At 37.0% G+C, this 27,828-nt stretch overlaps 1 protein-coding gene across 4 annotated transcripts in view; it reads right to left on the bottom strand.

Moving 5' to 3' along the window:
• Window positions 1-27,828, bottom strand: part of ITGB6 (integrin subunit beta 6) — a 94,423-nt gene that overhangs the window by 42,591 nt on the left and 24,004 nt on the right. For all 4 annotated transcript variants that reach the window (XM_044669839.1, XM_044669841.1, XM_044669840.1 and 1 more), the window contains one exon: window positions 974-1,063. In XM_044669839.1, the coding sequence (XP_044525774.1) occupies window positions 974-1,063 (90 nt within the window). The remainder of the gene's footprint in view (window positions 1-973; window positions 1,064-27,828) is intronic.

Genomic DNA, 27,828 nt, shown 5'->3' with positions numbered 1-27,828 from the left:
CTAGACAAGTCACTTAACCCACTCTGCCTAGCCCTTGACCAGAATTCTGTCTTAGAGTTGCTACTAAGAAAGAAATAAAGTTGAAAGAAAGAGACAGAGAAAGAGAAAAGAAGGAAGGAAGAAAGGAAAGAAGGAAGAATGGAAGGAAGGAAGGAAAAGAGAAGAAAGGAAGGAAGGAAGGATGGAAGGAAAGGAAAGAAGGAAGGAAGGAGAAAAAAAAGAAAATGCTATGTTATTTGCCAATTATTGTGTCAAAAAACACCACTTACCCCATATCCATATTGGCCCTTTAGAGATTTTCTTGCCTTACTACATTATGCACAATTATTTCATGACTAATTGCCTCTATTTTTTATCTGCCATTTTAGGGGTTTTCTTTTTTTATTAGAGCCATTATAGAAGAGCCTTGCAGGGGTACTATGACTGACTTATACAACACACAGTGAGAGCAAGGAAAAGAATTTAACAGATGATAGTGTTTTATTGTTGGGTGCTGTTTTATAAATTGCAACTATAGGACCAGACATATGATCGTGTGTATGTGGGGGGCATAGATCCTGTGTTCTACCTTTTAGGAAGGAGAGCTATTCAATTAAGTAAAAAGATTAAAGCAAAGTACCTTGGAAGCCCTCCAAAGATTTTTCTTTAGACATTCTTGACAGAAGCCATTCAGTGATACAAAAACATGGTTTTGCTTTAAAGCGTACACAGACACACACACAGACACACACATACACAAAGTATGTTTTTCATGATTACACATGTATAACCTATATCCAATTGCTTACTTCTCAGGGACAGGGGAAGAGAGGGATGGAGGGAGAGAATTTGGAACCCAAATGTTAGAAAACAAATGTTAAAAATTGTCTTTAAATGTAATTGGTCAAAAATAAAATATTACTAAAAGGAAATAAAATGCTATCTCTTTCAGACAAAAGTTACATTAAAAAATGTAGTCTATAAGGTGCCATACTTTGTATGCTGAGATGATCAACTGGAGGATGTTTCCAGAGTCTTTCTGAAGAAGTCCTACTGTAGCTCCAGGAATAAATTTGGCGTAATTCTATAAACAAGAAGAATAAAAATATCTTTATTTGCACAATGGTAATTGAGAAAACGTACATAGTTCAATTTGCTGGCTGTGATCACTTCTGTTCAACTGGTCAGGGAAAATAAGCTATTCCTGATAATGAATGAGCATTTCCATTGGAACTGTAGCCCAAGTCATTGAAACTGCTTTCTGCATTCAAGCAGAGAATGGATTGACCAGAATTGCCCTTGGAGAAATCAAAAATTTTGTGGTTAGCTTAGTCAAAAGTTATACTTCTATAACAGGAAAGGAGTCATGACTTACAATAACAATAACAGTAATAAAACCTAATAGTTTGAATTCACTGAACTCACATTTTCCCAAGAAACTCAAAGCATTTGTTTTCCTGTAAATTCTTGCTTAGCTGGTATTAATTCTCTCTGTTTTATAGTTAAGGAAACTCAGGCAAATAAGCAACATGACCAGGCTATATGAGTCACAGATCTTAATAAGCAATCTCTTAGTTGCTCTTAAAAAGGATGGATTCCTTTGGTAACTTCTATTAATTAATGCTGGAACATTCATCCTTTATGATCTGCTAACTATGGTTGATTTTAGAGTATAATAACATAGCCATGGTCGGCTAGGTAGTACGTAGATAGAATACCAGATCTGGAATCAAGAAGACCTGAGTTCAAATCCAATCTCAAACACTTAATAGCAGTGAGACCTTGGGAAATCATCTAACTCTGATGGCCTCAATTTCCTCCTCTGTAAAATGACTTGGAATAGGGCATGGCAAACCAATCTAGTATCTTTGCCAAGAAAACCCCGAATGGAGTCATGAAGAGTTGGACACGACTGAAATAACTGAACAACAACATAGTGGTAAACCTCAGATGCTATTGAGGTTTCTTCTTGAACTGCCTTTTTGTTTTTCATTTTAGAGACTAACTGTATAGCTTTTGGTGTTGTCCTTTGTAGTTAACATGCTAACTGTCTCTTTCCATGACTGTCAGTGATCAATGACAGCCATCTTTTTGCTCTCTCTCACTGTCACCTAAGTTGTGTGTGAGGCAGTATGGTATAGGAGAAAGAACACTTGATTTGGAGGCAGAACATCTATGTTTGAGTCTATCACCTACTCATTTGGTAAGTAGCTATATTGTTTGACTCTAAACTTCAATGTCCTTATTTATAATGCAGAAATAATTTGTTCATTTGTTTTTAATTCTGTCCGACTCTTCCTGACCCCATTTGGCATTTTCTTGGCAAAAATATTGCAGTGGTTTGCTATTTCCTTCTCCAGCTCATTTTACAGATCATGAAACTAAGGCAAACAGGGTTAAATGACTTTCCTAGGGGTCACATAGCTAGTAAGTGTCCAAGGTCAGATTTGAACTCATGAAGCTATCACCAAGCCCATCCCTCTATCCACTAAATAACCCCTTTGGAAATGGTGGCCAGACATTGAAATGGAGGTGACTATGTTCAGCCCAGAATCAAGAATTCAAGGTTCAAATCCTGATGCCTATACTTACTAGTTATGTGGCCATGAGCAAGGAGCTGCTCTCTGACCTCCATTCCTTCATCTGTAAAATGGGGACAATGATTCTTGTAGTATCTGTCTCACAAAGTTGTTCTGAGGTTCAAATGAGGTAATGCATATAGAGTACGTGAGAAGTCTTTAAGCATTATGTACACCAGCTATTTTTACTATATGTTATAAGGAAAAATGTGTATGAACTATTAAAATTATTTCTAATTATAAAATCCAGATAATGGATCCTATTAGAATAGTAAAAAAAGCAGAATAAAAAGGCTTTGATTGGAACTAGGGGCTTCTCATACAGTAGTATGTAGGCTATATAGCTCATTGAGTTTTGTTGTAGATATATCACCAATGGAATATTTCCTTTACTTACAGCCCTACAGCTTTGGTCTCAAGAATTGAGCCTGCTAGAGATCTGGCCTCTGCTTAAGTGCAGGTATTGCAATGATAATGTGGACCAATGAACAAACAGCATATTTGCATTGTGGGTCATGTTAGACAGCAACCATCTGACTTTTGTTGCCATTCGCATATTGCTTTTTATCACATACTCTGTGTTCTTGTCAAGTCAAGGCTAGTTTAATTACTAACTACTCTCCAAGCTTAGCACTTCAACTTCTATCCTTATATATATGCATGAACATTTACCCACGCCTGGAATTTTGTTCCTACTCTTCTCAGTATCTCATAATTTTTAGTTTATTTGCCACATCTTTGTGGCAACTTTCCTGCTCATCCTTGTTAGTTCATTTGCCCAATTCTCTTTATATTGTATTTAAATTGGAGATCACAGAGGCTATTCCCATTAGATATTAGCTTCTGTAGGGCAATACCTATCTCATTTAATTTTATTCATATCACTAGATGTTAACACAAGACCTAGCACATAAGTGCTTAATGTATCCTCTACCCAGTCTAACTCTCTTATTTTACAGATGAAGAAATTGACTTTCCCAAGGTCACACAGGTAATAAACATCAGACGATTTGAACCTACATCATTAATTGCAGAGACAGTTCTCTTTTCTCTGTATCATGTTTTATATAGGTTTTAATTTCCCACATAAAATATAAGCTCCTCAAGGACAAGTCCTGTGTTGTTTATCTATGTAGCATATTGCTCTGAACATAGAAGATATTTAATAAATGTTTGTTGAATTGCAATAATCTACTGACTTCCAGGTCATTCTCACAATTTCTTAAGCCAATCAGTGTGTAAATCACGGCATTACCATTCATTCTAATCTATATCCTTATATTAAAAAATTTTGATATTCATTCTCATGGCCCCACTAACACCCTGGCTTCTTAGTTCGTTATTCCTTACACTTTCAAAAGCTACACTTTCACTCCATTGCTGCCACTTATAGGTATAGTAATATCCTTGATTTCACCATTAACTGTAATTGTGCTGTCATTTTTCCCAGAACCCTGGAACTCTTCTTTTTGGTTATGACATCATATGCTTCAATCTTTCCATCTATCTTTTCTCCTCCTAAGATGAGTTATTATTACCGTGACCTATAATCAATCCATATTTAATACATTATATTCATATGTAATATATAATATTAAAATTAATTTGTATTTAAACTCTTGGTAATTCAATTACCTGGAAAATAAGCCTGCTTCAGTTTCTAAGAGAAACAACTGATAAGTTCATTTATTTAAAAGACTAGGTCCACACTTCTGCCTTAGAGAAGCAGTTACCAACCTAAACGTAACTCAGGGTTCTGTGACAGCAGTCACTCATCTGAATATGACAGACTGTAGAATATTGGGATGAATGAATAACACAGGATCCTTCAGCGATTTGCATACAGAGAATGAGAAACCTTTCAGGCTCATAACTGGGGGATCCTGGATATCAGAATTGTTTTTATGACAATGGGACAAATGTATTTTACCCAATTATAGACAATATGAAATCTTGTTACTCACTATAAGCCAAGATGGGAATATTTGTAGAAAGGCTCTAGCTACTGAACCAAGAAAGAAGAAATAATAGGTGAAAGGACTCATTTCAGAACAATGTTAAAGAGAGAACATAATTTTGTCTCTGGGATGTAAGTTGTTGCTGGGTACATTTGTTATCCAATGAGAAACTTTCTCTCTCTGCCAACTATGGCCAAGAAAAAGGAATATGGAGAACATACTCTTTTTGAGAAGAGAAAAGAAAAGACTGATGCTTCTTGTCATTGCTATCCATTGTTGATGAGAGGTAGAAAAAAAAGATTCCTGCAGAGTAGAGTAGAATGGAGGGGAGACACGAGGATAAAGGACACGTTTTAGAGGGGAGGAGATTTGGATAAAGGTCATTTTCTAAAAGAGTATAATATTACTTCAGTTGAAGTCTGAATCTGGGATTGATTGATAATATAGCTTCTGCTAAGGAACAAACTCAGTAAAGCAGAACAATCTCTTGGAAGCAGATGATCAGAGAAGATACTCAATGGTTAAGGTTGTCTAGCTGAAATGTTTTGGCCAGTGAGGTGTTAGTTAAACACTGTATGGATCTACTTAATTTAGCAGCGTAAGTATCTGTTAAACACAGAAGATATCAAGAATCTTTTATTAACTTCCTGAGACAAAAAAAAGGACATTGTGTCTGCAGTCACAGAATTGTGAGTTTCCCTAGCCACATACATTCTCTATATGTGTGCTTCATCATTACAGGACTTTAGGTGTGTGCCTACTTTCACCATGGGCAGGATATGTATTGATGGGAGAGCATAAGTGAAATTTATTGGTCAAATATAGTTTTGATTTTCATTTTCAGCAAAAATTTTGATTGAGTGAGGCTTATTTACAAATAGAAAATACACCAGTTGGGGGCTCATGAGCCTTTAACATTATTAACATTATTAACATAAGTAAAATTCTACACTTAGTATTAGTGGGAATAGTCACATAGAATAGTAACTCCTTGGACCCTGAAATAACTCTCAGTTAAGTAGCAGTTCATGGCCATCCCTCTGGGTAACCACCTCAATCTGCTAAAGTAGGTGCAGGTAAAGTGAGCAAGCCAACAAAAGGGAGAGAGAATCCAAGAAGATTTGGAGTTGTTGTCATGCCTATAGGCAACATACCCTTCAATGCTGTCTCAAACCATTAACTCTGGTTTGGTCTCACGTTTTTCCTCAATATAATCTTAACACATAGTGTATAAGTCCAAATCTGTACTTTGTCCTCTTCCCTTGAATCCCTTTGTTTCTTCCCTGCTGCTTATAAATTTGCCCAATATTTAAAATGGACCTTCCAATTCCTATATGATCTTGTCTTGATCCTGTCATCCTCTCAGGCTTTTTTAAATATCTCTCTTCCCTTTCATTGTTTCCCTTTCTTTAGTTTCCATTAATTCATTACTCCCTTGCAATATGTCTTCCAAAATCATCATTTGACAGAAATTGCTTTTTTCATGCATACCAGTGATCTAAGTAATCTATTAGTTATAAAATCCAATGACCTTTTCTCAGTTTTGCTCATTTGACCTTTCTATAGTTTTTTTTTATATTACTTCACCTTCTTCTTTTGGATTCTTTCTCATTCCTTTAATAACACTGCTCTTTTGCTTCTCCTCCTATCTGTATAATTTGTTTCTTCTCAGTCTCTTTTTACTGATTATCATCCATCTCATATCCATGAAACATGATGGACTTCCAAAACTCTGTGCTGGGACTTTTCTTCTTTCTCTATATTTTCTCCTTGAGGATGTCAAGAGTATGAGTTTGATTATCTCTACACAAATTATTTCTGGACCTGTACATTCCGTTCTAATTTTGAAGATAAAGTATCTTTATAATAAAAAAAATTTAAAAATCTATCCTGGGCTGGTAGTGATATAGTGGATAGAGAACTGGACTTAGAGTCAGGATAGATTTGAGCTCAAAACCAGTCTTATAAACTTACTAGCTGCATAATCTTGAGTAAATCATAACCTCTGTCTACCTCAGTGTTCTCATTCATAAAATGAATGTCCTTGAGTTATTGTGAAGTTCAAATGAGATGATATCTGCAAACCTTAAAGCACTATATAAATACTAGCTATTATTAGTAGTATTATTATGAATAATACTAGATATGAGAATCTCAAACTCAACATATTGGAAGCAGAATTTGTATTCCTTCATAAACCTTCCCCAACTCTAAACTTGACTATTCCTTTTGAGGGAACCATTATCCTTACAGTACCATGGATTCACAACTTAGGAATGATCTTTGAGCCTTCATTCTCCTTTTCCCGTGTATAGTCAGTCAGTTGCCAAGCTTTGCCATGTCTATCATCAAAATATCTCTCAATTCTGTTTGTTTGTTTCCATTCACATAGTTATCCACTGCAGTTTGGTAGGGAAGAGGCACAGTGGATGGAACTCTGGCCCTGGCATCAGGAAGACCTGAGTTCATATCCATTTTCAGATATTTAATAGCTGTGCAATTCTGGGGAAGTAATCTAGCCTCTATCGGCCTCAGTTTACTATAAAATAGGGATAAAACCAGCATCTATTTCCCAGGGGTGTTGTGAGGACAAAATGAAAGAGTATTTGTAAATTTAGCACAGTGCTTGGCACATAGAAGGTGCTATAAAAATGTTACTTCTTGTTGTTGCTTTATCAGGTCTCCTTCTTGTCCCTATCTGGTACATCCTCCACATGGCTAGACAATTAATAACCTTTAGACACAGGACTGACCATGCCAATTCTTGAAAATCTGTAGTGACTTTCTGTTGCTTTTACAATTTGATACAAATTTCTCAGGTCGATGTTGACAGCTTTCCACAATCTGTCTCTTCCTTTCCCCTATCTTTCCAGAGGGACTTCAGGTTACTTCCTTTCATGCATTCACAGTTTTAGACTAACTGACCTTAGCACTCCATTTCCCATTTCTCTGCAAATGCTTTTCCATAGACTGATTCCGATGCCAGGAATGCACCACCTTTACCGTTTTCTTCAGGGCTCTTGTCTCTCAATCAAAGCCTTTACTGGTTCCCTAACTGCTTATCATTCTCTCTCCTCAAATTATCCTGAATTTACTTGACTCTGTATACCTAGTATTCCTAAAGTAGAATATAAAGTCCTTAAGGGCAAGGACAATTTTGCATTTTTACATTTTTACCTGAGCACCCAAGATTGCCTTATTGTTAGAGGTGTTGTTCAGTTATTTTCCAGTTGTATCCAAGTCTTCATGACCTCATTTAAGGTTTTCTTGGCAAATACATTGGACTATTTCCTTTTCCGGCTCATATTGTAGATAAAGAAACTGAGGCAAACAGAGTTACATAGGGTCACACGGTTAGTGTCTGAGGCCAGATTTGAATTTAGGAAAACTCATCTTCCTGACTCTAGATCTGGCACTCTATCCACCGTACCATCTCACTGGCCTTTTGGAAATGCCTGGCAATTGACACATAACTGATAGTGTTTGGCTCAGAATCAAGAAGTCAAAAAAAAAAAGAATCAAGAAGTCAAAATTCAAATCCTAATGCCAACACTTACTGGCTGTGTCGCCATGGGAAAGAGACTGTTTTCTGAGCCTACATTTCTTCATCTGGAAAGAAGTCTTTCTTTTTGATTCCATATCTGGAACTCTATCCACTGTGTCACCTAGCTGCCATGATGTAGATACTTAGTAATAAAAAAAAGACCTAATAAATCTATGTTGAATCAAATTTGTTGACTTTTTACTGAAGGAAGTAACACTATCTTTTGACCATGAATAATATTCCAAAGTGTCAGACAAAAGTATCACTTGTATGAAGGTGTCTAGTAGGCATTTTTCCCCAAACATACCTATGACTAGGATCCTAGGTTTATAGTTGAAAGGGACATTTGAAGCTATTTAGTCCCTCATCTGACACACAAGAAAACTGAGGACCAAAGAGATTGAGCATAATGATTTGCCCAATGTCACAGAGGCAGTATAGAGGAGCTGAGATTCAAGCCCCAGAATCTCTAATTCAAAATCCAGACCCCTATCCACTACCCCATAGGCTCATCAGCAGCAATAATATGGAGGCACGAATCTCAAGCTGACATTGGATATCCCCATAGAGCTGGGGAGTATGGAAATTTAAGTGGTCTGAGGAAAAGAGATGGGAGGTAGCTTTTAGTACCTGGCAAAGGGAAGCTTAACGTCTCTAAGAAAAAAGAGCATGGATCCCAAAGGTTGTGTAAAATTGTCATCCCTGATAAATTTATGGTAACCCACAGTGGGAGAAGTGTAATAGATATTTCCAAGAGCAATGGTCCAACTGGTCTTATGAATTTTGGTCAACTCTGTTAGTAAAGTCAGGTCCATTTCTTGGCACAGTTATCCCTTTTCATGTGGCATAACATTTGGCAGTAGGCTATTAGAAGTAGGAGCTAACATTAATCACATTTGCTGATAATCACTAGTGTGAGGGCATAAAGGACTTGGCAGTGAATAGCAGTGCCAAGTGATAACACTGAAAATTGCAGAGAAGAAAACTATTAATTAAATTCTGGTTGTTAGTTCCCCAAAAGTATTTCAAATAATTATCTATAAACATGGACAATTTGGCTTCCTGGTCTAATGCTGTTAAAAATTATACTTTAAATCTCCAGGAACGTTATGATTCCTTTAAATATTATGTATCAAATGCCTCTCTTTCATTACAGTACTAAAGTGCTATTGTAAATCAGCATGATTAAACATGTTTTATGTTAGAGAAGGAAGACTTTGCATGCCTGGCTGTTATGAATTATAGCATTGTGTCTCTAAAAGATTATTCTTGGAAATTAGGAATCGTGGGGTTGGTAAACAATAGGACAGAAGCTGATTAGAAATGCAAACTAGTGTGCTTGGACTTGAATTTCTATCACTCATTTCTCAATTATCAGTCCATGCACTATCCTAATTATGGCTTATGGGTGTGCTGAGGGAGCCACCTCCCTATGATGCCACCCAGCAGGTTCTAAGGCCTCTTTTTCTGGCTTAGATATTCTGGCTGAATTTTCCTGTGTGCCTGAAGCTCTCCTTGATTTCCTTCTGAAATTTCATAGGATTTCCACCCTTACCTCTACCTTTTTAATTTGCTTTTTCTCTCTCAAAAAAAAAAACGCTTCATATTTGCCAATCACATTGTGTTGACTTTCTCAAATATTTTTTACTCTCACATAGTAGAGTAAGGTACAGGATAAGGAAGGGGTCTTTAGAAGACTGGCACTGAAGGACAAAAAGGAAAGAAAGCATCTCCATTTACCACCTTTTATTCTGTCTGAGAATGCCTGGTAGGGTAAGAGATGCCAGGTGTGAGCCATTGACTGAGTTAGGAACAGTAACTAAGAAATGCTATAGCCCTGCCTTTCAAAGGGATTTGAGAACCTCAGTGGTTCAACATTAGTCTCTATATATTAGCTTGTCCAACTTTCCCAGACCTCTGGCTGGGGATACACATCACTGGCTAATTGATACTGAATTAGAGCAGTGATAATGCTTGCTTCTGAAATTGTCCTCCATGGTTTTTCCTGTTCTCTTTCCTGACCTTGACTGTCTGCCTTGGACTTTATTCATGTTTTGTGGTTCTTTCTTCCAGGGTTGATTTCCTCAGGCTCTGTGTTATTCCAGGGTATCATGAAGTTAGATGTTTTCTCTTTCTCTCTGCAATTTGGAGGGGGCTAGAGGATACAGATATCCCCTCATTAATGTAGATAATCAAAAGTTGACTGTACCCAATGGCTTCTTTTTACTCAATAGTGTACGAAACCAGACATACAGAGCACTACATTGTTCTTTGGACATGGCACATGTCTTCTTGATGTGCAATCCCACAATAAGAGGGAGCAGTCTGTTTTTTATTAATGACTATTGAAATTTCTCACCTAATATATATATATATATATATATATATATTTAGTAAAAAGTTAGCTTGTATTGACTGAGAAGTATGATGTTATATAAGCTTAACACAATTTTTTTCCTAATTTTTAAAAGAGTTCCCCTTTTCTTTCTTTTATTATGCATAATCTCTTAAGGTAAGCAGGAGTTCTTAACCTGAAATTCATGGATAAATTTCAGAACATCTGTGAATATGGACAAGAAAAAAATTACATCTTTATTTTCACTAATCTCTAAATGAAATTTAGAATTCTTTTAATTGTGAAGATAGGAAACAAACAGTGTTCTGAGGAATCCACTGGAGTCCATGACACACATACACAAAAAAAAAACCCCTATTATATCATGTTTGTTTATATTGGATCTTTCTCCATGTTTCCATACCTTCTTTCTTCTCTCTCCCTATTTCTGTCTCTCCATGCCTCTCTCCTTCCTTTCTTTTCATACCTTCATCTCTCTGTCTCTCTTCTTTCCCTCTCCACTACTCCATCACCTCTACCTTCCCTCCTTTTCTCCATCTGATGTTCCTCTTCTTAATTTGAACATATATCCTTTACTTAAAACACTGTTTAAATTCCATATCAACCTACTCTCAAAAGAATCTTGTTCTTTCCACAGGCCACATAATCTTTAATGAAAATTTTGTCACTGTCAGATATTGAAGTATAAGACACTAAATGGATTTTGCTGAAAAAAAAAGACATCTTTTCTCAGAGTTTATGTTCTAAATAACATTGAAATGTATCCTCAGTTGGGGTAGTGGTTCCATTATTAGTTCTTTATATTTTTATGTTTTTAATTTACATTTTATCCACATGGATATAAGTACATTTTTATAGTTTTTACTTATATTTTATCTATATGGCTAGAAGTAATCCAGTTAATTTTGGTGGCGAGGACTTTTTGCATTTGAATTTGTCACATTGTTTGTAGATCTTTTCTCCAGTGTTACATTACACTGTCCCAAATTTTAACAGGTTGTCTTTATCATTGACCAATTTATTCTGGAGGCAGTCTAATTTATTTACTCCTATTTTGTATGCTAGACCCAGTGAAAATGGTTGCTGTTAATTATTTCACTTCTATTTTCTTCCTGCGTCAGAGGGATGATTTAATTTACATCTTTTGGATGATCCATATCTTTGTTCATAACTCTCTGATGTTATATGCCTTGGGTCTTTGTGGGATCATTTTGTAAAACTACACAATTATTTTTAGTGATATGTGTATAAATGGTTAATGACTAGTTCTTCAAAAGAAGTGCACATGACATACTTTTAAGTTTAATCTGCATTATTTAACATTTTCTTCCTCACCAATAAAATAATGATTAAGCCCTGATTTGTAGTTTTAGTAGTTTCTGAGGCATAAATGCTTTCTTTGAAAATTTAACAATCAGATCTTAAAAGACAGTCTGAGCAGGCTCTAGTACACCCCTGAATATATTAGAACTCATACTACATATGCATTTGCTACTCATCTTATTGCCTCTATTTAAAAATGTTTTAAATGCACTTTTTACATTTAATGCAAAGAATATATTTTTAATTGTGATACCATTACATAAGTTGAAATTATGCAGAGATTTGGGGGGGGATATTAGGGGGTAGTGGTGCTGATTTAGGTGGTATTCAAACCATTAAATATCTTTTTTTTTTCTCCAGCTGAAATACATAGCAGAACAAAGCCAGGATTCTTACCCAGGTAATTATTGTGTTTCAGTCCCTTTTAGGATACTTTCCAAGGATGATTTGTATTGTATTTACTAGTTGGATTGATGATATTAAATGGAACCTTTATTTTAATATTTTAATTTTTCAAAGCAGATTTTAAAAATATTATTTATTTACATGTTTCAACCTTATTTACAAAAATATTCCTGGGCATTTATCACTATTTCAATGCTTAAATTTTTAAAAAAGGTAGTGCTAGAGAAGTCCCCCTGGAGAATTTTCCATCTAATTTCCATCTGATTCTCCAGTTTTATAAATGAGTGATAAGAGCCTCAAGTAAATGATATTACTTGCCCAAGGTCACATAATTATAGCTTCATGTTATAGATGATTTCATACCCTGGCCTTCTCAGATTTAGGTGTGAGCTTTATACTTTCAGGCTAAGTAGGACTCTTTCTACCCCCATCCCCATTCCTCAAGGTTTTGATGCATTTATCATTTAGGATTGTGTATTATAGGTATCTATATTTGTATACTACTCCTCTACTATACTATAAGTTTGAGGATGCCTTATCTAAGCTTTGTATCTTTCTAATGATGAAGCCCAGTGCTTCGTATGTAATAGTACTTAACGTATGTCTGTTGGATGGATGGATGGATGGATGGATGGATGGATGGATGGATGGATGGATGGATGGATGGATGGATGAATCCTAAAAGGTCTCAAAGAAAGGGATTTTCTGGTTACCAATTTAAACTGGCTTTCATGACTAGTTGCAGAGGTAAATCCTAATCACCTGGGCTGGGACTCCTAGACTGGCAGGTAGATTCTAGGGATTTTATGGGTGGATCCTAGAGAGTGAATGGAGAAATGGTCTCTTTTTTTCTCCTGGAAAGATCTTTGGTTGACTTCTAGAGGCTTCAACAGTCCCAGTTATAACCTGTGTAATCGAATACCCAAAACTAGTATTTATCTCTAACTGGATACTAATCATCAAATTCAACAATGTTTGTCTAGTAAATAAAAATACTAAGGGTATAATTCTCAAAACCGGAAAAAGGAAAATTGAAAGGAAGATAGGAAAAAGTAGAAGTTTAGGAGCAAAAATAATTTTCTGTAGCATATACTATTCTCTTTATCTGGTCAAAGGAATGGTAACTCTTCTCTGGTGAAGTTCTCTTTTATATGAGGAATGTATTTGTTCTTGAGCCCAGAGGGGGAAAATCAGGTTGACTCTCAAAGAGGGTCCCTACTTCTGAAATAAATCAGAAAGCTTCCCCCCCCCATGAGGCTTTTCATCCTCATGGGTTATTTTTCCTTTTGCCAGTTCTTACATTCATTATCTGTAAATGCAGGGCTCCTAGTTTTATGCAAGAGTTCCCCCCCAGGCCATACTGTGTAACTAGGACACCCAGGATTCCGAGAAGAATGTGTAATTGTTTCTGGCACAAGTGTAGCATGAATTTCTATCATTGTGCTTCATGATATCTCCTTTGCCTTTAGGCTTTCCATTGTCAGAATTCCATGGTGATGCAGGTAGCTATGAGAGTGTGCTAATTAAATCAGGGTGCTTAGATTGAAGTTGGCTTCTGCAATGACTAGGTAGGCTGAGAAATTTTCTGGGTGCTGCCTCCTTTTCTCCCAGCCTGCTGTTGGATGTAATTATCTTGTCAGCCAAGATACTCTTGTATTCAGCTGAGTGTGCCTTCAGAAGTAGCTAGGAGAATGATAAGGAAAAAACAGCATGGCGGTCCAATACATCACTCTTCTGAAACAAGCAAACACACAGGGATGCTTGAATTCAGGAATGAATCAAAGAAAGGAGGCACTAGACAAATATTTGTTACTGGGAGCTATTTTAATTCCTTCCTTAATCATTTTCCTAGTGTCTTTGGAAAGACTGCAGATTTCTTTCAGTAATGCTAGTCTTAATACCTATAAAACTCTTTAAGAGGAAGAGATCTGGTTCAGTAACAGCCTATGTGCTCTGCAGACCAAAAAGCAAGTAATAAAACTTGGAAGGATGTCGCCTAAGAAAGATCTGAAGGGAAAAAGAAAACAGAAAACAGGTGTGCATGTGTGGGGGCTATTAAAAAGGTGTTTGGATGCCTGGTTCTTGCTGTTCTTTGCACACAAAGACCCAAGCACCTGTAATGTTGTCCCTCTTTACTTCTGACTCTTAGAATCCCTGGCTTCCCTTAAGACTCTACTCCAAGGCCACCCATCTTCTTTAGTGAGGCCTTTCTTGGTTCCACCCAGCTGCTAGAGCCTTCTCCTCTAAGGCTACTTCTCACTTACTGTATTATGTATGTCTTGTATGTGCCTACTTACATAGATGCTGCCCCCCCATTAAAATATAAGCTTTTTGAGAGCAGGGGCTATTTTTGCCTCTCTTGGTACCCCCAGTGACTAGCACAGGTTAAGAAATTGATAAGTGATTGTTGGTTAATTAATCCAGGTCAGGTTCTGGCAACTAGGAAAGTATAGAATTTGCTTTGAGTTTTTCCTTTGGGAGGTAGGACACTCACAAGTGGGGTATGTTTTTATAGGGATGCCTTTTTCTGGTTCGGTTTAGACTAGTTGGCTGCTGAGGCCCTTCCATTTCTCAAATTCTAGGAATTTGAGTCTTCAGTTGCTCTAAAGTCTGACACTGAATCTTAAGCCTGATGCCTTTCCCTAGTTAACTGCACAATCTTGCCCTGTACCCTACTGTATCCTTGTCTGCCATTTCCTAGTGGAAAGTCTAGTTTGGGTGGCAGGAAGTTTGACTCTTTCTTAACTGGATGATTTTCCTTCCAAATGTCACTCACTGGGGGAGATTTTGTGCAGCTGCTTTTCAGTTTTGGTTCGTTCTAGCAATGACAGCAACGATAGGAAGATGAAAAACTTTCACATTGCTTTGAATCTGAATCAGCTTGAAAGAAAATTATTTAATAAATTATGTATTCATTTATCATTCATTTCAATATTTTTCAATAAGTAATTTATTTAATAAAAATTATTTTTAAAAAATTCATTCCTTGTGCAATCTAATGACTGAAAAGAGACATTGCATTGCTATTTGGAATATCTTTTGGCATCTCAGGTAGGCATGGCAGCATGTCCCAGTGCTGGCTCTACAACCAGAGGGCCTGGGTTTCAGTCTTGCCACTGTCATCACCTATGTGAGCTTGAGTAAGCTTCTTAACCCTCCAGGACCCAACATTCCTCCTCTGTAAAATAAAGGGACAAGAGGGGCAGCTAAGCAGCTCAGTGAATAGAAAACCTGGAGACATGAGGTCCTGAGTTCAAATGTGGCTTCAGACACTTCCTAGATGTCTAACTCTGGGCAAGCCACTTAATCTCTGCCTCAATTTCCTCAATTGTAAAATCAGGATAATCATAGAGCCTATCTCCTAAGGGAGTTGTCTCAAGTGAGGTAATATTTGTAAAGTGTTCAGCACTCTGCAAAGTATATTGTAGTTCCTTAAATGCTTGTTTCCTTCCTTTTTTCAGCACTTTAGGTCACAAACTATGGATTCCTATGTGGTGCTACCTTTGTCCATCTCCTTCTCTAGAAATTATGACTGGGCTAAACTTTCAGATTGCCAGAACTAGACCCTAACAGTTAACATGTGTAAAGTCTTAAATGGATGGGGATAACTTATTTGAGTAAAATTGAGGTGTCCTAATAGACTTAAAGAACTAAGATGGGTAAATCAATGGCCCTTAGCATTTTGAGGTTCCAAGGCAACTTGGGTAAAAACTTGGAAATTGGCATCATACAGGAAGCATTAGGATTAGGGAGAATGATGAAGAGATAATAAAACTAATTATAGAAATTATTTTAAGATATAGTTTAAGAACTGAGGGCCCCTGAACCCTATCCCAAGGCTTAGTTCACATTGGCTTATTTGGCATGTAGCTCAGTTTGATCATAATGGTCTATGTCCTTCTTGTATCTATTCTAACCCTTATTTTCTGTCTTAGTCACAACTCTAACACAGAAAGACAATGGCCAGGCAATTGAGATTAAGTAACTTGCCCAAGGTCACATAGCTTGGAAGTATCTGAGACCAGATTTGAACCCTCATCCTCCTGATTCCAGGTCTGGCTCTCTCTCTGAACCTAATTTTTAAAGTTGATAACATTAGTTTTGTTTCATCAATGTACGGCACAAAAAGAGGACTTTTTAAGGAGCCAACTTAATTTTATCTTCTCAATCCATTTCTTTTCCATCAAAATTGGGGAAGGCTGGAAGTACTTGGCAGACAGATAATGGGATAGAAAGAGTGCTAGATTTGAAGTCTGAGGCTCTGGTTTCTAATTCTGACTGCCATTCAACTCACTAGCTGTGTGATCTTGGGTGAATTGCTCTATCTCTCTAGATTTCAATTTCCCAATCTATAAAAATAAAGGTGGCCATCTAAGTGGTAGAGTGGATCGAGTACTGGACTTGGCATCAGTAAGACTCATCTTCATTTTAAATCCAGCTTCAGACACTTACTAGATATGGGACCTTGGACAAGTCACTTAACCCTGTTTGCCTCAGTTTACTCAAGTATGAAATGAGATGGAGATGGAAATGGCAAACCCCTAAGTTATCTTTGCCAAGACAACTCAAAATAGGTTACAAAGGGTTGGATACAACTAAAAAATATGACTGAACAACAAAAATAATAGTATTGGACTAGATGATGTCTAAGATCAATTTTCCTCTACATCTGTGATCTTTGAGACATGAGGTCAGGAAAATGAAGGATTTCAGAGCTTGAAAGTAACTGAATGGATTCAGGCTTGTATTGAATCATGGATGACATCTAAGAAGCAACTTTTCCAAACAGTAAGTTGGACTTGGGTCTGATTAATCATTACTGTTTGTTTTATAATAGAGAAGCAGGATGGACTAACCTGTCTGGCACATAGAAGAGTTAGAGCAAATCTGTGTTTATGTAGGGTTCTTCAAGCATCATGGATAGAGTGCTAGGGCTGGAATAATGAAGAACCTGGTTCCAATCTAGCCTTAGAATGTAACTGCCTGTGTGACTTTCAAGCAATTATTTATTGTGATCATCTATAAAGTACAGTAGCTCAGATTCTGACATATGTGTTGTTGTTCAGTCATTTTTCAGCCAACTCCTCATGACCCCTTTTGGGATTTTCATGGCAAAGATATTGAAGAGATTTGCCATTTCCTTCTCCAGCTCATTTTACAGATGAGAAAAACTGAGGCAATCATAGTTAATCAACTTGCCCAGGATCACACAGCTAATAAGTATCTGAGGCCACATTTGAACTCGGGAAGAGAAGTCTTCCTGACACTATGCTCAGCACTCTATCCACTCACTGTACCATCTAGCTGTCTCTACATAGTAGATACTTAATAAATTCTTGTTCCCTTCCTTTCCTCCTTTCTAACATTGATTTTGCCACCTACCTAAAAAGAATCCTTGTATCTCAAGAGTGTGATTAATTAATCAAAGAAAGATTTACTGAAGACATACTCTATGCTTAGCCACACTAGAATGAATATTTCCAATGATCTGATCCCTGGTGTGCATAAGTCCTTTCACTGACACAGGTCAAATGCCAGCCATTCATAATAGATAGCACTTTCTATTGGCTGAAACACTTCTTATCAACATTCTTCCTAATGATGGGCTTCTCCATCTAGTTTGGTCCTAGGACAATAGACACATTTTATTTGATCCATTTGGTAGGACGTCCCAGAGTTTGTCATCCAAGGACATAGCTTTCAAATACTGCAGGTTCACCTTCTATCTATGAGGTTATCAGGGGAACAAAATTTGTGATTGAAAAACATTTTCGGGCAAAACCAGTTTAGATTCCCTTTAATTTAAAAGAAATCCCAAAGTCTGAGTACTTTTGTAGACTATTAAAGACTTTGGGGTCAATATAGATATACAATACAGAACTTTTAGGAAAGTGAGTTCTAAGTCCCATAAACAATAGTGTTTCTCTTTCCAAAAAGCATTGAAATCATATCTCTAATACTTCAATCGAAACATTCTTAAGTAGGAAAAAAAATATCAAAATTTTGTTATGTGTCGACAAGACTTCATATAGACAAGAAGATAGCATGGAAGTAAAATGAATATAAAAGAAATCCAAAGTTATCTATTAATTAAATATCTACTATGTGTAAGACATTACATAATCTCTTTTTAAAATTTTGTTTTTAATAAAAACCCTTAACTTCTGTCTTAGAATCAATAGTGAGTGTCGGTTCCAAGGCAGACAAACTGTCAGGCCTAGGCAATTGAAGTCAAGTGGCTTGTCCAGGGTCACACAGCTAGGAAGTGCCTGAGACTAGATTTAAACTCAGGACCTTTGGTGTCCAGTCTTGAGTATCTACCTACTGAGCCACCTAGCTGCTCCTTTTGTATTTTTTCTACAGAAAGATGTACGTGCCAGGATTATTCCTGGATAATGGCCAAGGAAGTAAAGAATAATAATTAAGTGTAATAATTGTTCTTTTGTTTACACATGCACTCTCAGATTTAGTTAAGCAAGAGGGTGGTGCTCTGTAAATGCTTATTAAATGAAGGAATAAATGAATGAAGCTCTGCCTTGATGACAGCCATTAATAAACATTAATAAATGAATGCATTATTCCTATAGCCAAAGGCAGTACATGGTATAGAAAGAGGTCTGAACTTTCAGTCAAAAGGCATAGATTTCAGGACCGGCTCTGCCATCAACTAGCTGTGTGGCCTTAAACCACTCATTTTCTTTCTTTGGGTCTATGCTTCCAAATCTGCTAATGAGAGGAAGTGAGCCAGATCATCTTTAAGGTCTCTTCCCTTCCGGCTCTAAAATACAATAACTCTATAAACTTAACACTATCTGTTATTTGATTCATTTGCTTTATACTTCCTCTTCTAAGCAAGAAAAGCAGTAAGTGGAAAGGTTAATCCAATATTAAATGAAATTCTGGGCCACAAAAGCAAAATTGAGCAAAAAACCTCCCTTAAAAACCAGCACTCCTTGAAGTGCTTTCTCCATTTATATTGGGGAAACACCTGTATTTTAGGGGCTGTTTGAGAGATAGTTAAACCAGTAGGTAAAGCCCATCATGTTTCTGGTTTTGTGAATTATGGAATTCACAGCAAATTGGTATGTGGGACTTTTATAGAATCTGAGCCCACTACTCCCGTAAGCCATTACAGTTTTCTTGATGAGACTCAATTGATTATCTGCTCATTTTTTTCCCTGCAGCTTTTAAAAACTGGATTATGGGACACTGAGCTCTAGAGGAAAAGTGCTATATATAATCCAAAGCATAACTACTACTGACACTTCATTGTTAGAACTACTGGATAACATTGATTGGACTGATTCATTGTCTTTTAAGAAGCAACATGATCCAAACCACTCTGCCCTAGTAATCAGAGGCCATGAGTTTTATTTTCAAATTCTCTCTTTTGGAGAGAATTATTGCTTTAATGGAGAAATAGAAGGCAGCTGGCTCTCATCACACCCTTTGTTCCCAGATAGATTCAACTACGGCTGTCAAGATCCCTTTACATCATACTTAAAGCAAGTATAATTTATCAGGCTACAAAGAAACTTTCCATATTCTGAAAAGTTGGCTCATTTATGACTAGATGATTTTTATTTCTTACCAAGAATAGAAAATTAAAATATCATCCTCATAGAAAAAGTACACATTTAGGGAGAAAAACAACCTCCTAGGCCATGGAAAAGAATGAATTAGATGATAGTCAGTTATTCTTTACTAGCTGTCCAGAGATAGCTGAAAGTCACAGGAAATTCTCAGTCTCACAAAGTATGACATTTGGAAGGAATCTCAGAAATCAGTCCAAACTCTTCATTTTACAGATTAGGAAACTAAAGGCTAAAGAGATGAGTTGACTTGCCTAAGGACATATAGTATTTATATATAGTATACATATATATGTATATATTCATATAGTAACTAAAATAATAATCCTTTCGGCACAAGTCTGAAAATATCCTGTTCAGATATTTTAATGTCTCATATGTTCGGTGGGGGGGGGGGGGTCAATACACTACATAATTTTAAATATACATTATTATTTTCTCCATCACTTTCTTAAATCTAGACAATATAAGGATGGAATCTGTGCAAGGGGGATGAGAAAAAAGGAGCTAGAGAAAGAATGGCTGACAGTTGGTGACAGTTAAGACCAGAGGGAATTCTGGGTAATTTTGTGGAGGAAGAAGGGGAGGAAGAGGACTTCTGGGAGAGGATTGAGAGAGGGAAGAGGAGAACATCTTAGCTCAAATCCAGGCCTGAGGGCTTCCTGAGGATCTTTCTTTGGATATTGAAACCCTGATTCCCTGGTCAAAGATTCCATCACATCTTACCCAGCACGACTTCAATCATAGATTTAGCTAAGTTTTGGGACTCCATTTTGGAGCGACCTCTTGGGCTCCTTCTCCCATTACCCAACCTTGCTGAGATACGTATTCCAGTTTAACTTGCAATTATAGAAAAGGATAGAAACAGAAACAGAAGAAGAAGGGGAGGGAGACACTTGGGAGTGGGAACCCCAAAGGTTCCCACATGAGTGATGGACCCCATAGAAATAGTGAAGAGGGTATCCCAAATCCCTCTGCCCTTCAACCCTTTCCCCAATCCCTGAATTGTGATTAATAAGAGCCATTCATTAGTCAGATAGCGTTCCAGAGTATCTGAGAGACAACAAGGGAGAAAGAAATCACAGCTTGGTCTGGCTGGCTCCATCTTGGAGTCAGACCACCTGCTATGAAGTTGACTGCCCTCTGGGGAGGCTTGCATGAACTCCGCCCTCATTCAGAATCAGATTGGATTGGGGTACCTAATACCTCATTTTATAGAGAAGCCTTGACCCCAACTCCTGTGGGACAGCACAACCATCCAGGTCACCCAGTTTTGGGGTGACACCCCCTTCAAGTCTTAGCAGTGTATATTTGGTGGGAGGGGAGAGCTAGAAGAGAGTCTCACCTCATAGACTCTCTCTCTCCCCTTCTATCATAACATTGGTTACTTGGCTCTCATTACAACAATCAACAGAGCAATCAACCCAGCCCTAATTTGTAGCATTTGCCAGTTTCCAAGGTGTAAATGCTTACACTGAACATTTTACAATTGACTCCAGCGTATCCCTGACTGTGCCCTTACTCAAAAATCTCCAACAACCTCTTATAATTTCTAGAAAAAAACAGAAAACCCTCATTTTGACATCTAAAGACTTTCAGTCTGTTTCTCACAATCAATCCAAAGGTATCCCTTCCATATAGTTTATGTTCTAGCAGCTAGCCCAACTTGGGCCATTGATCCTAGGTTTTTCTGCTATAGCAGAGACTATTTTTAGGCTTGGAATGTACGCCTTCTCATTTCTCTGTTAATCATTACCTTCCTTAAAGCTGAACTCAGATGCCCCCTTCTCCCTGAAGCCTTTCTTAATTTCCTTAGTATTAGTGCCTTCACTATTTCTCACTCCTTAAATAATGTTAAATAAGTCCAGTGGATTAGTAAATCCAGTAGTAAACTAAATCCAATAGAATGTCAGCTCCTTGAGGAGAGGGACTATTGTTTCCCATTGGTACCTAGAATATGTTGTTGTTCAATCAATGTTTTTAGTTGTGTCCAACTCTTCATGACCTGATTTGGAGTTTTCTTGGCAAAGATATTGGAGTTGTTTGCCATTTCCTTCTCCAGCTCATTTTACAGATCAGAAAACTGAGGCAAACAGGATTAAGTGACTTGCCCAAAGTCACAAAGCTAGTAAGGATTTGAGACCATTTTTAAAGACATTGAAAATGAGTCTTCCTGATTCCAGGCCCTGTTCTCTATCCACTGTACTAACTGGCTGTCCACTTAAATCATAGTAGGTATTTAATAATTTTTTAATAAAAAGTTAACCTTTTTATATCACTTTAGGGTTTGCAAAGCACTCCACATAGGTTAAATTCTTTAATCTCAACAATCCTGGATGCTATTATTAACCCTATGTTGGAGGGGAAGAAACTGACACCCCTGAGAAAGATTAAATGACTTGTCCAGGCTCATACAACTAGGAAACATATGAGGCAGGCTTCCAACTATAATTTTTCCTGACTCCAAGTCTAGCAATCATCCTGGCATGAACTAAAATCATAAACTAGTTAATAGTGGAGCTTGGAGTAGAATGAAGGTTTCCTGTTCCCCAGACCAGTGAGGTAAGAGAGTGAGGTCATCATTTAAACAAATAGGGATAATAATAGTGTCTACCTCCAAGAATTTTTGTGATGTTTGAATAATATCTGTAAAGATAATATCAATTATTGTTATGAAATGATAAATAATATAAATCTGTAAAGATAATATTTATAAAATGCTTATAATAGTGCCTGGCATACAGGAGGCATTATATAAATGCTAATTTTATTATGATTATTAACTGGAATTTGAGTCAATAGTGTTGAACTTTTCCAATATCTCCCTTTTTAAAAAAAACAAGATTGTTAATTACAAGACGAACTATTTTGCTTCTGGTGAACATAACGTTTGTACTTCTGGTAAAATAAATGATCCGATGATGTGCAAGAGGAGGAAAGGAAAAAGCCAAAAGTTTTATATAATTGAATCCTCGAGCTATATAAGCCACCACTGAATGGCTGAGAATGATACTCACTGTAACTGAAAAATAATGAGACATTTCTTACAGGCAATAGATGAGCATTGTAGAACATACACACACAAATTGAGAAGAGGACTGATTTGTCCTAAGAGAGAGCCCAACTGGTATCGAGTGGCTTAGAATCTAATCAACTTAAAATTGCTTAGACTACTAAGTGTTATCTCTATAGTTAAATAAACAAGAAAGCAAAATGATAATAAATTTATTAAAAGCAATTGTCTTGGCAAAGAGTAGGTATTAGATATGATATACTTGATATATAAAAATTATATAATAGTATATGCTATATTATACTGTTGTATTACATTTATATATCATATGGTATATCCCAAAATTCTTAATGAGATTCAAAACTTTAATAGCTTAAAATTGCACTAAAAATTTTGGAACATCTTTCAGAAATTTTAATTACATAATAATCTGATATTTTATTGAGGCAAAGACTTCCACCGAGGTTCTATTATAAATCCTTGTCGAGGCATGTAGGGAAAATTGGGTCCTTGGATGCCATGTCAATAAAACACAAGCACTGGCACGTCCTCCCAACCTTAAAAGGTTTCAGATGTGAACCAAACACAAACTATGTGTATGTCATTCAAGTGCCAGCTTAATTCATAATCAGAAAGTTTGGCTACTGGGTGATTTTTTTTCTTGCTATAGCAGTGGTGATCTGCTCTGGTGGAGGGGGGACCCCTGTGAAACTTCAAAAATGAGAATTCTTTCTCACGTTGCAATATGGCACTATAGTGCTCTGTAGTTGTGGATTTCAAAGTATTTCAATAACGAATAGAAATAGCCATTCTTCCTATTATTCCTTAAGATAACAACTTGGAACGTTGGTGTAGTAGTCAATGCACTAACGAAGTCAGAATCTTTAGATTTCAATTCTGATTGCTTTGAAGGAGCCATGTATGTGGTCTTGGACAATTCATTTTATTTCTTTGGATCCCACTTATATCTGTGGGCTTAAAAACCTCTAGGCTAAATGATTTCTAAGGTCCTCAAAATGTATATATAAACTGTTTGCAGAGGGTGCTAGTGTATCTATTAAGACTGGTGAATACTAGATACAAAGTTGGTCTGGGACTCAGTAAGACCTGACATCAAGTCCCACCTCTGACACAAGCTAGCCATGGACTATCCTGAGCATATCATTTGACCTCCTAGTACCTCATACTACTCTTTAAGATTGTAAGAATGCCTGGTGATAGGGTACCAGGTCTGGAGTGGGAGGACTTGGGTTCAAAACTGGCCCCAGACACTTCCTAACTATATGATCCTGGGCAAGTCACTTAATCCCAATTGCTCAGCCTTTGCCACTTTTCTATCTTAGAATTAATACTAAGACATAAGGTAAGGGTTTAAAAACAAACAAAAAAAGAAGTATTTGCCATCTGTGCTGATAGATGGAGTTTCTTCAAAGAAAGTTCCCTAAAACAATGAAATCATAGGTCTGACCAAAAAATGTATATTATATATTCATATGTGTTTACATATGTATATGAAATCCTAGCAACTTTTCTTTCTGCTATTGCAATTAAATAACAACATAATTTTGGGATCCTTTACTTTAAAAAGTAACTTCCCTTCTGTAATTTCCATTAAACTTAGCTTCTCAGTTGATTTACTTTATTCTTATCAAGGGTTTCAGGTTTCAGTAATTCTTCAGTAGTTTATTTTCCTCATATCAAAGCTATCAGTCATCAGGTGATATACTTTGTTCACTTGGTTCCTTTAAAGGAGATTTAAGCCATCTCTGGCCCATTTGCAGTTTTCTTTGTCATCAAAATGGGCTACCAGGATTTTTTGTCCTATGGGTGTCATTTAGTACAATGTCCTGCTGTTCCTTGGCTCAGAGACCAGCACTGGGTTTAAAAAGAGATATTTTCCTCTCTAACAGAACAGTAAGGAGGTGCGAATGATGAAACCCCAAACTTAGTCATGAAAGTCTCCTAAAAAAACACATCTATTTTAGTCATTTTCCCAATTGCCCATGAACTGATCTCTGACTGTCTCCTTTAATATGATGACATCCCATTACTCTGTAACCAAAGTACACCGAAAAAAAGTTAAGGCAAAATCTTCTCTATTCTAGACACAATGGGAAAGGACCAGCTTGGGAGTCAGAGGCTCTGGGCTCCACTTCCACTTCTGATACTGATTGCCTTTGTGCCCTTGACCAAATGCTAATCTCCCTGGGCCTTACTGGCTTCATCTGTAAAATGAGAGTGATGCTGCATTGGACCTGATGCCCTCTCAGGTCCCTTTTAATTTTATGACCTTACGATTATACAATTGTGGAAAGAAAAAGAAAATGCATGCCCTGCTGTTATTTGGGAGTCTTGAACTTCCATCTTTTCATCAAAGATGCTATTTCTCCTCACTCCTAGGTGCTGGTAAAGAAGTTCCATTGGAAATCTTCAGCCTCTTTAGTTGCCTTTTAGGCATTTTTTATTTTGACCTGTCTTATCACCACTTCCTCTTTTTTAAAAAATAGCCCTCATGAGGAGGTACAGAAAGGAGTAGGTAGGGGTTTTTTTTTAAGACCATTAAAATAATAGCTTGGGAATTCAGTGTTCAGGGTCATTGCTTATATTCCCCTGACTGCTCTTTGAGAAAAGTCTTTGTGTGACTTCCCCCCTTCTAAACATGAGCCCCCGCTGTTATAGGAAGCTTCAGTCTGCACTTAGAGCTCACCCTGCCTTAGCCCCAAGGATCAAAGGCAGAATAGACCCACTATTGTACTGGGGGGTATTTTTATCTTTACTGCAATTCCACCGCTTAAACCACTGGAAACAAGTAACACACACTAGAGAGCATTAAGAAAATGGTCAGATCGGGTGAAGCCACATGATCCTAGAGAGGAACAAAGCCTCCTCAGTACATGGATCATGACAGGGGGCTTCCTTAGTTTACAAGGAGAGGCAGTCCCACCTTGGAGTTCAGGGCTGTCACCTCATGAATGCGAGGTCAGAGCTTGGCCTGGTTTCACTCCCCAGAACTTGTCCCAAGTTTACGGGGAGGGGAGTGGCTTTGGGCTAAACAATGAGTTAGTTACCACTTAATTGGATGCCACATGGTAAATCAGTTGGACACGTCCAAAACCCTATAAAGTGATCCAAGACTGGGACTCTGATCATTCCGGCTCTGAGGCTGGTTCTCTATCTACTATACCCTTTTCTCTCTCCACACAGACGGGGAAAAATACCCAAGAAAATCCATTTCTAGACTTTTATCATGGATAACTTGACCAAGGCTCCTCTGACCACGTGTCTTTCTATGCCTCTGTTAAACGAAACAAAACAGAAAAATCTATCCTGCAAAAAGGGGGCAGATTTGGGGGGAGAATATTTACTAATATATAAAGTTCCTTGGCAGTGGTTTTTCAGGCTGCTATAAAATCATGCTTTTTATAGCTCTGCAGGCTGAAAAAAAGCTAAGGGTTGAGTGGAGGCAATTATCTAGTAATTCAATCCTACACCTGAATTGCAGACTCAGCTAATTTAGTTTGGAGGAGGGGATGAGTATGTTGGGGAAGGAAGCTGAATTAAATGTCTAATTGCCTCAATTCTCTGCCCCATTTGGCCTTGGACACCATTACAGGTTGTTTCTATACTGTTGTTATATTCATAGATATGTGTGTACGTATATAGAATATATGTGATTTATATAAATATTATGCATATATAATCATATGTGTATGCAATTGATATATAATTGACATTTTCACAAATCAATTGTGTGCATGTAATTGATTTGCAAATATGTCAAATTTTTATAATTGACATATATATGTCATGCATATGACATATAATTGAATATAATTTTTGCAAAAATGTCAGAAGGAAGGAAACAAACATTTATTAAGTACCTACCCTGTGCCAGGCACTCTGCAAAGCTTTTTTCAAACATGATCTCATTTGGTCTACATAACAACCCTAGGTCAGTGATGGGCAAATTTTGGCCCTGAAATGTGCTATCCAGCCTCATGACATTATTCCTAATCTGATGAATTACAATGAGTAGGATACGATATAATGAAACTTCGAAAGAGCTGCCTTAGAAAAAGACTGACAGGTGAGCATTTCCTTTCCTTTGGCCCCCTCTTTTAAAAGTTTGCCCATCACAGATTTGGAGTATTTTTTCATATAATTATATATAGTTTTGATTTCTTCATCCAAAAACAGCCTGTTCATATCTTTTGACCATCTATCAATTGAGGAATAGCTCAGACTTATATATTTGACAAGTTCTCTATATATTTTAGATATGAGACTTCCATATGAGAAATAGTCCATACATTTTTTCCCTAACTTACTTCTTTCCTTCTATCTTTATATCATTTTTCATGATATCCCTATGAACACAGTGATGAGATATGAGTTAATAAAAAGTATAATTAGATGGATTTGGGATTGCTTGAATGGCTTGACCCAAAAAATGAGCATTTCCTTTCTTTTGGACCCCTCTTTAAAAAGTTTGCCCATCACTGCCCTAGGTATTATTATTATCACCCCCCATTTTACAGATGAAGAAAGGGAGACAAACAGAGATGACTTGACTTGCCCAGGGTCACCCAGATAGTAAATGTCTGAGGTTAGATTTGAAGTCAATTCTACTAACTCTGGGTCTGACATACCATTCACATGACATTACCTAGACGGCTCTAGGATCCAAAATGTTTGTAATACAACACTTATAACACTCTCCACCCCTCATCTTTACATAATTAACTCAAATGAATTTACTGTCCACAAGTTCTGTATGTTAACTGCCAATATGTGATTTTGTAGTTGTTCTGGGGTCTGAATATGAATTCTCCATTTGCTGAGACTTTGCATCATTTTTTTATATCCACTTTGGCTTTCAACCAGCCTCCTTCCCTCCCCCATGCAAGCTCAAAGAAAAGGAGAGAGACTTTTTAAGGAAAGGTGTCTCATTTTTCTTCCTTTCTGGTGTCTTGACCTCATATTTTCTTCTAACTCAAGTGACAATAACATAGACCTATTCTGATGAATGCTTCGACCTCCATCATTCTTGTTTATCCTTTCCACACTCCTTGCCCTATT

The sequence above is a fragment of the Gracilinanus agilis genome, chromosome 3 (assembly GCF_016433145.1).
Source record: "Gracilinanus agilis isolate LMUSP501 chromosome 3, AgileGrace, whole genome shotgun sequence".
Classification (NCBI taxonomy): Eukaryota; Metazoa; Chordata; class Mammalia; order Didelphimorphia; family Didelphidae; genus Gracilinanus; species Gracilinanus agilis.
The sequence above is the reverse complement of the archived record's forward strand: the minus strand, read 5'-3'. Positions and strand labels throughout refer to the sequence as shown.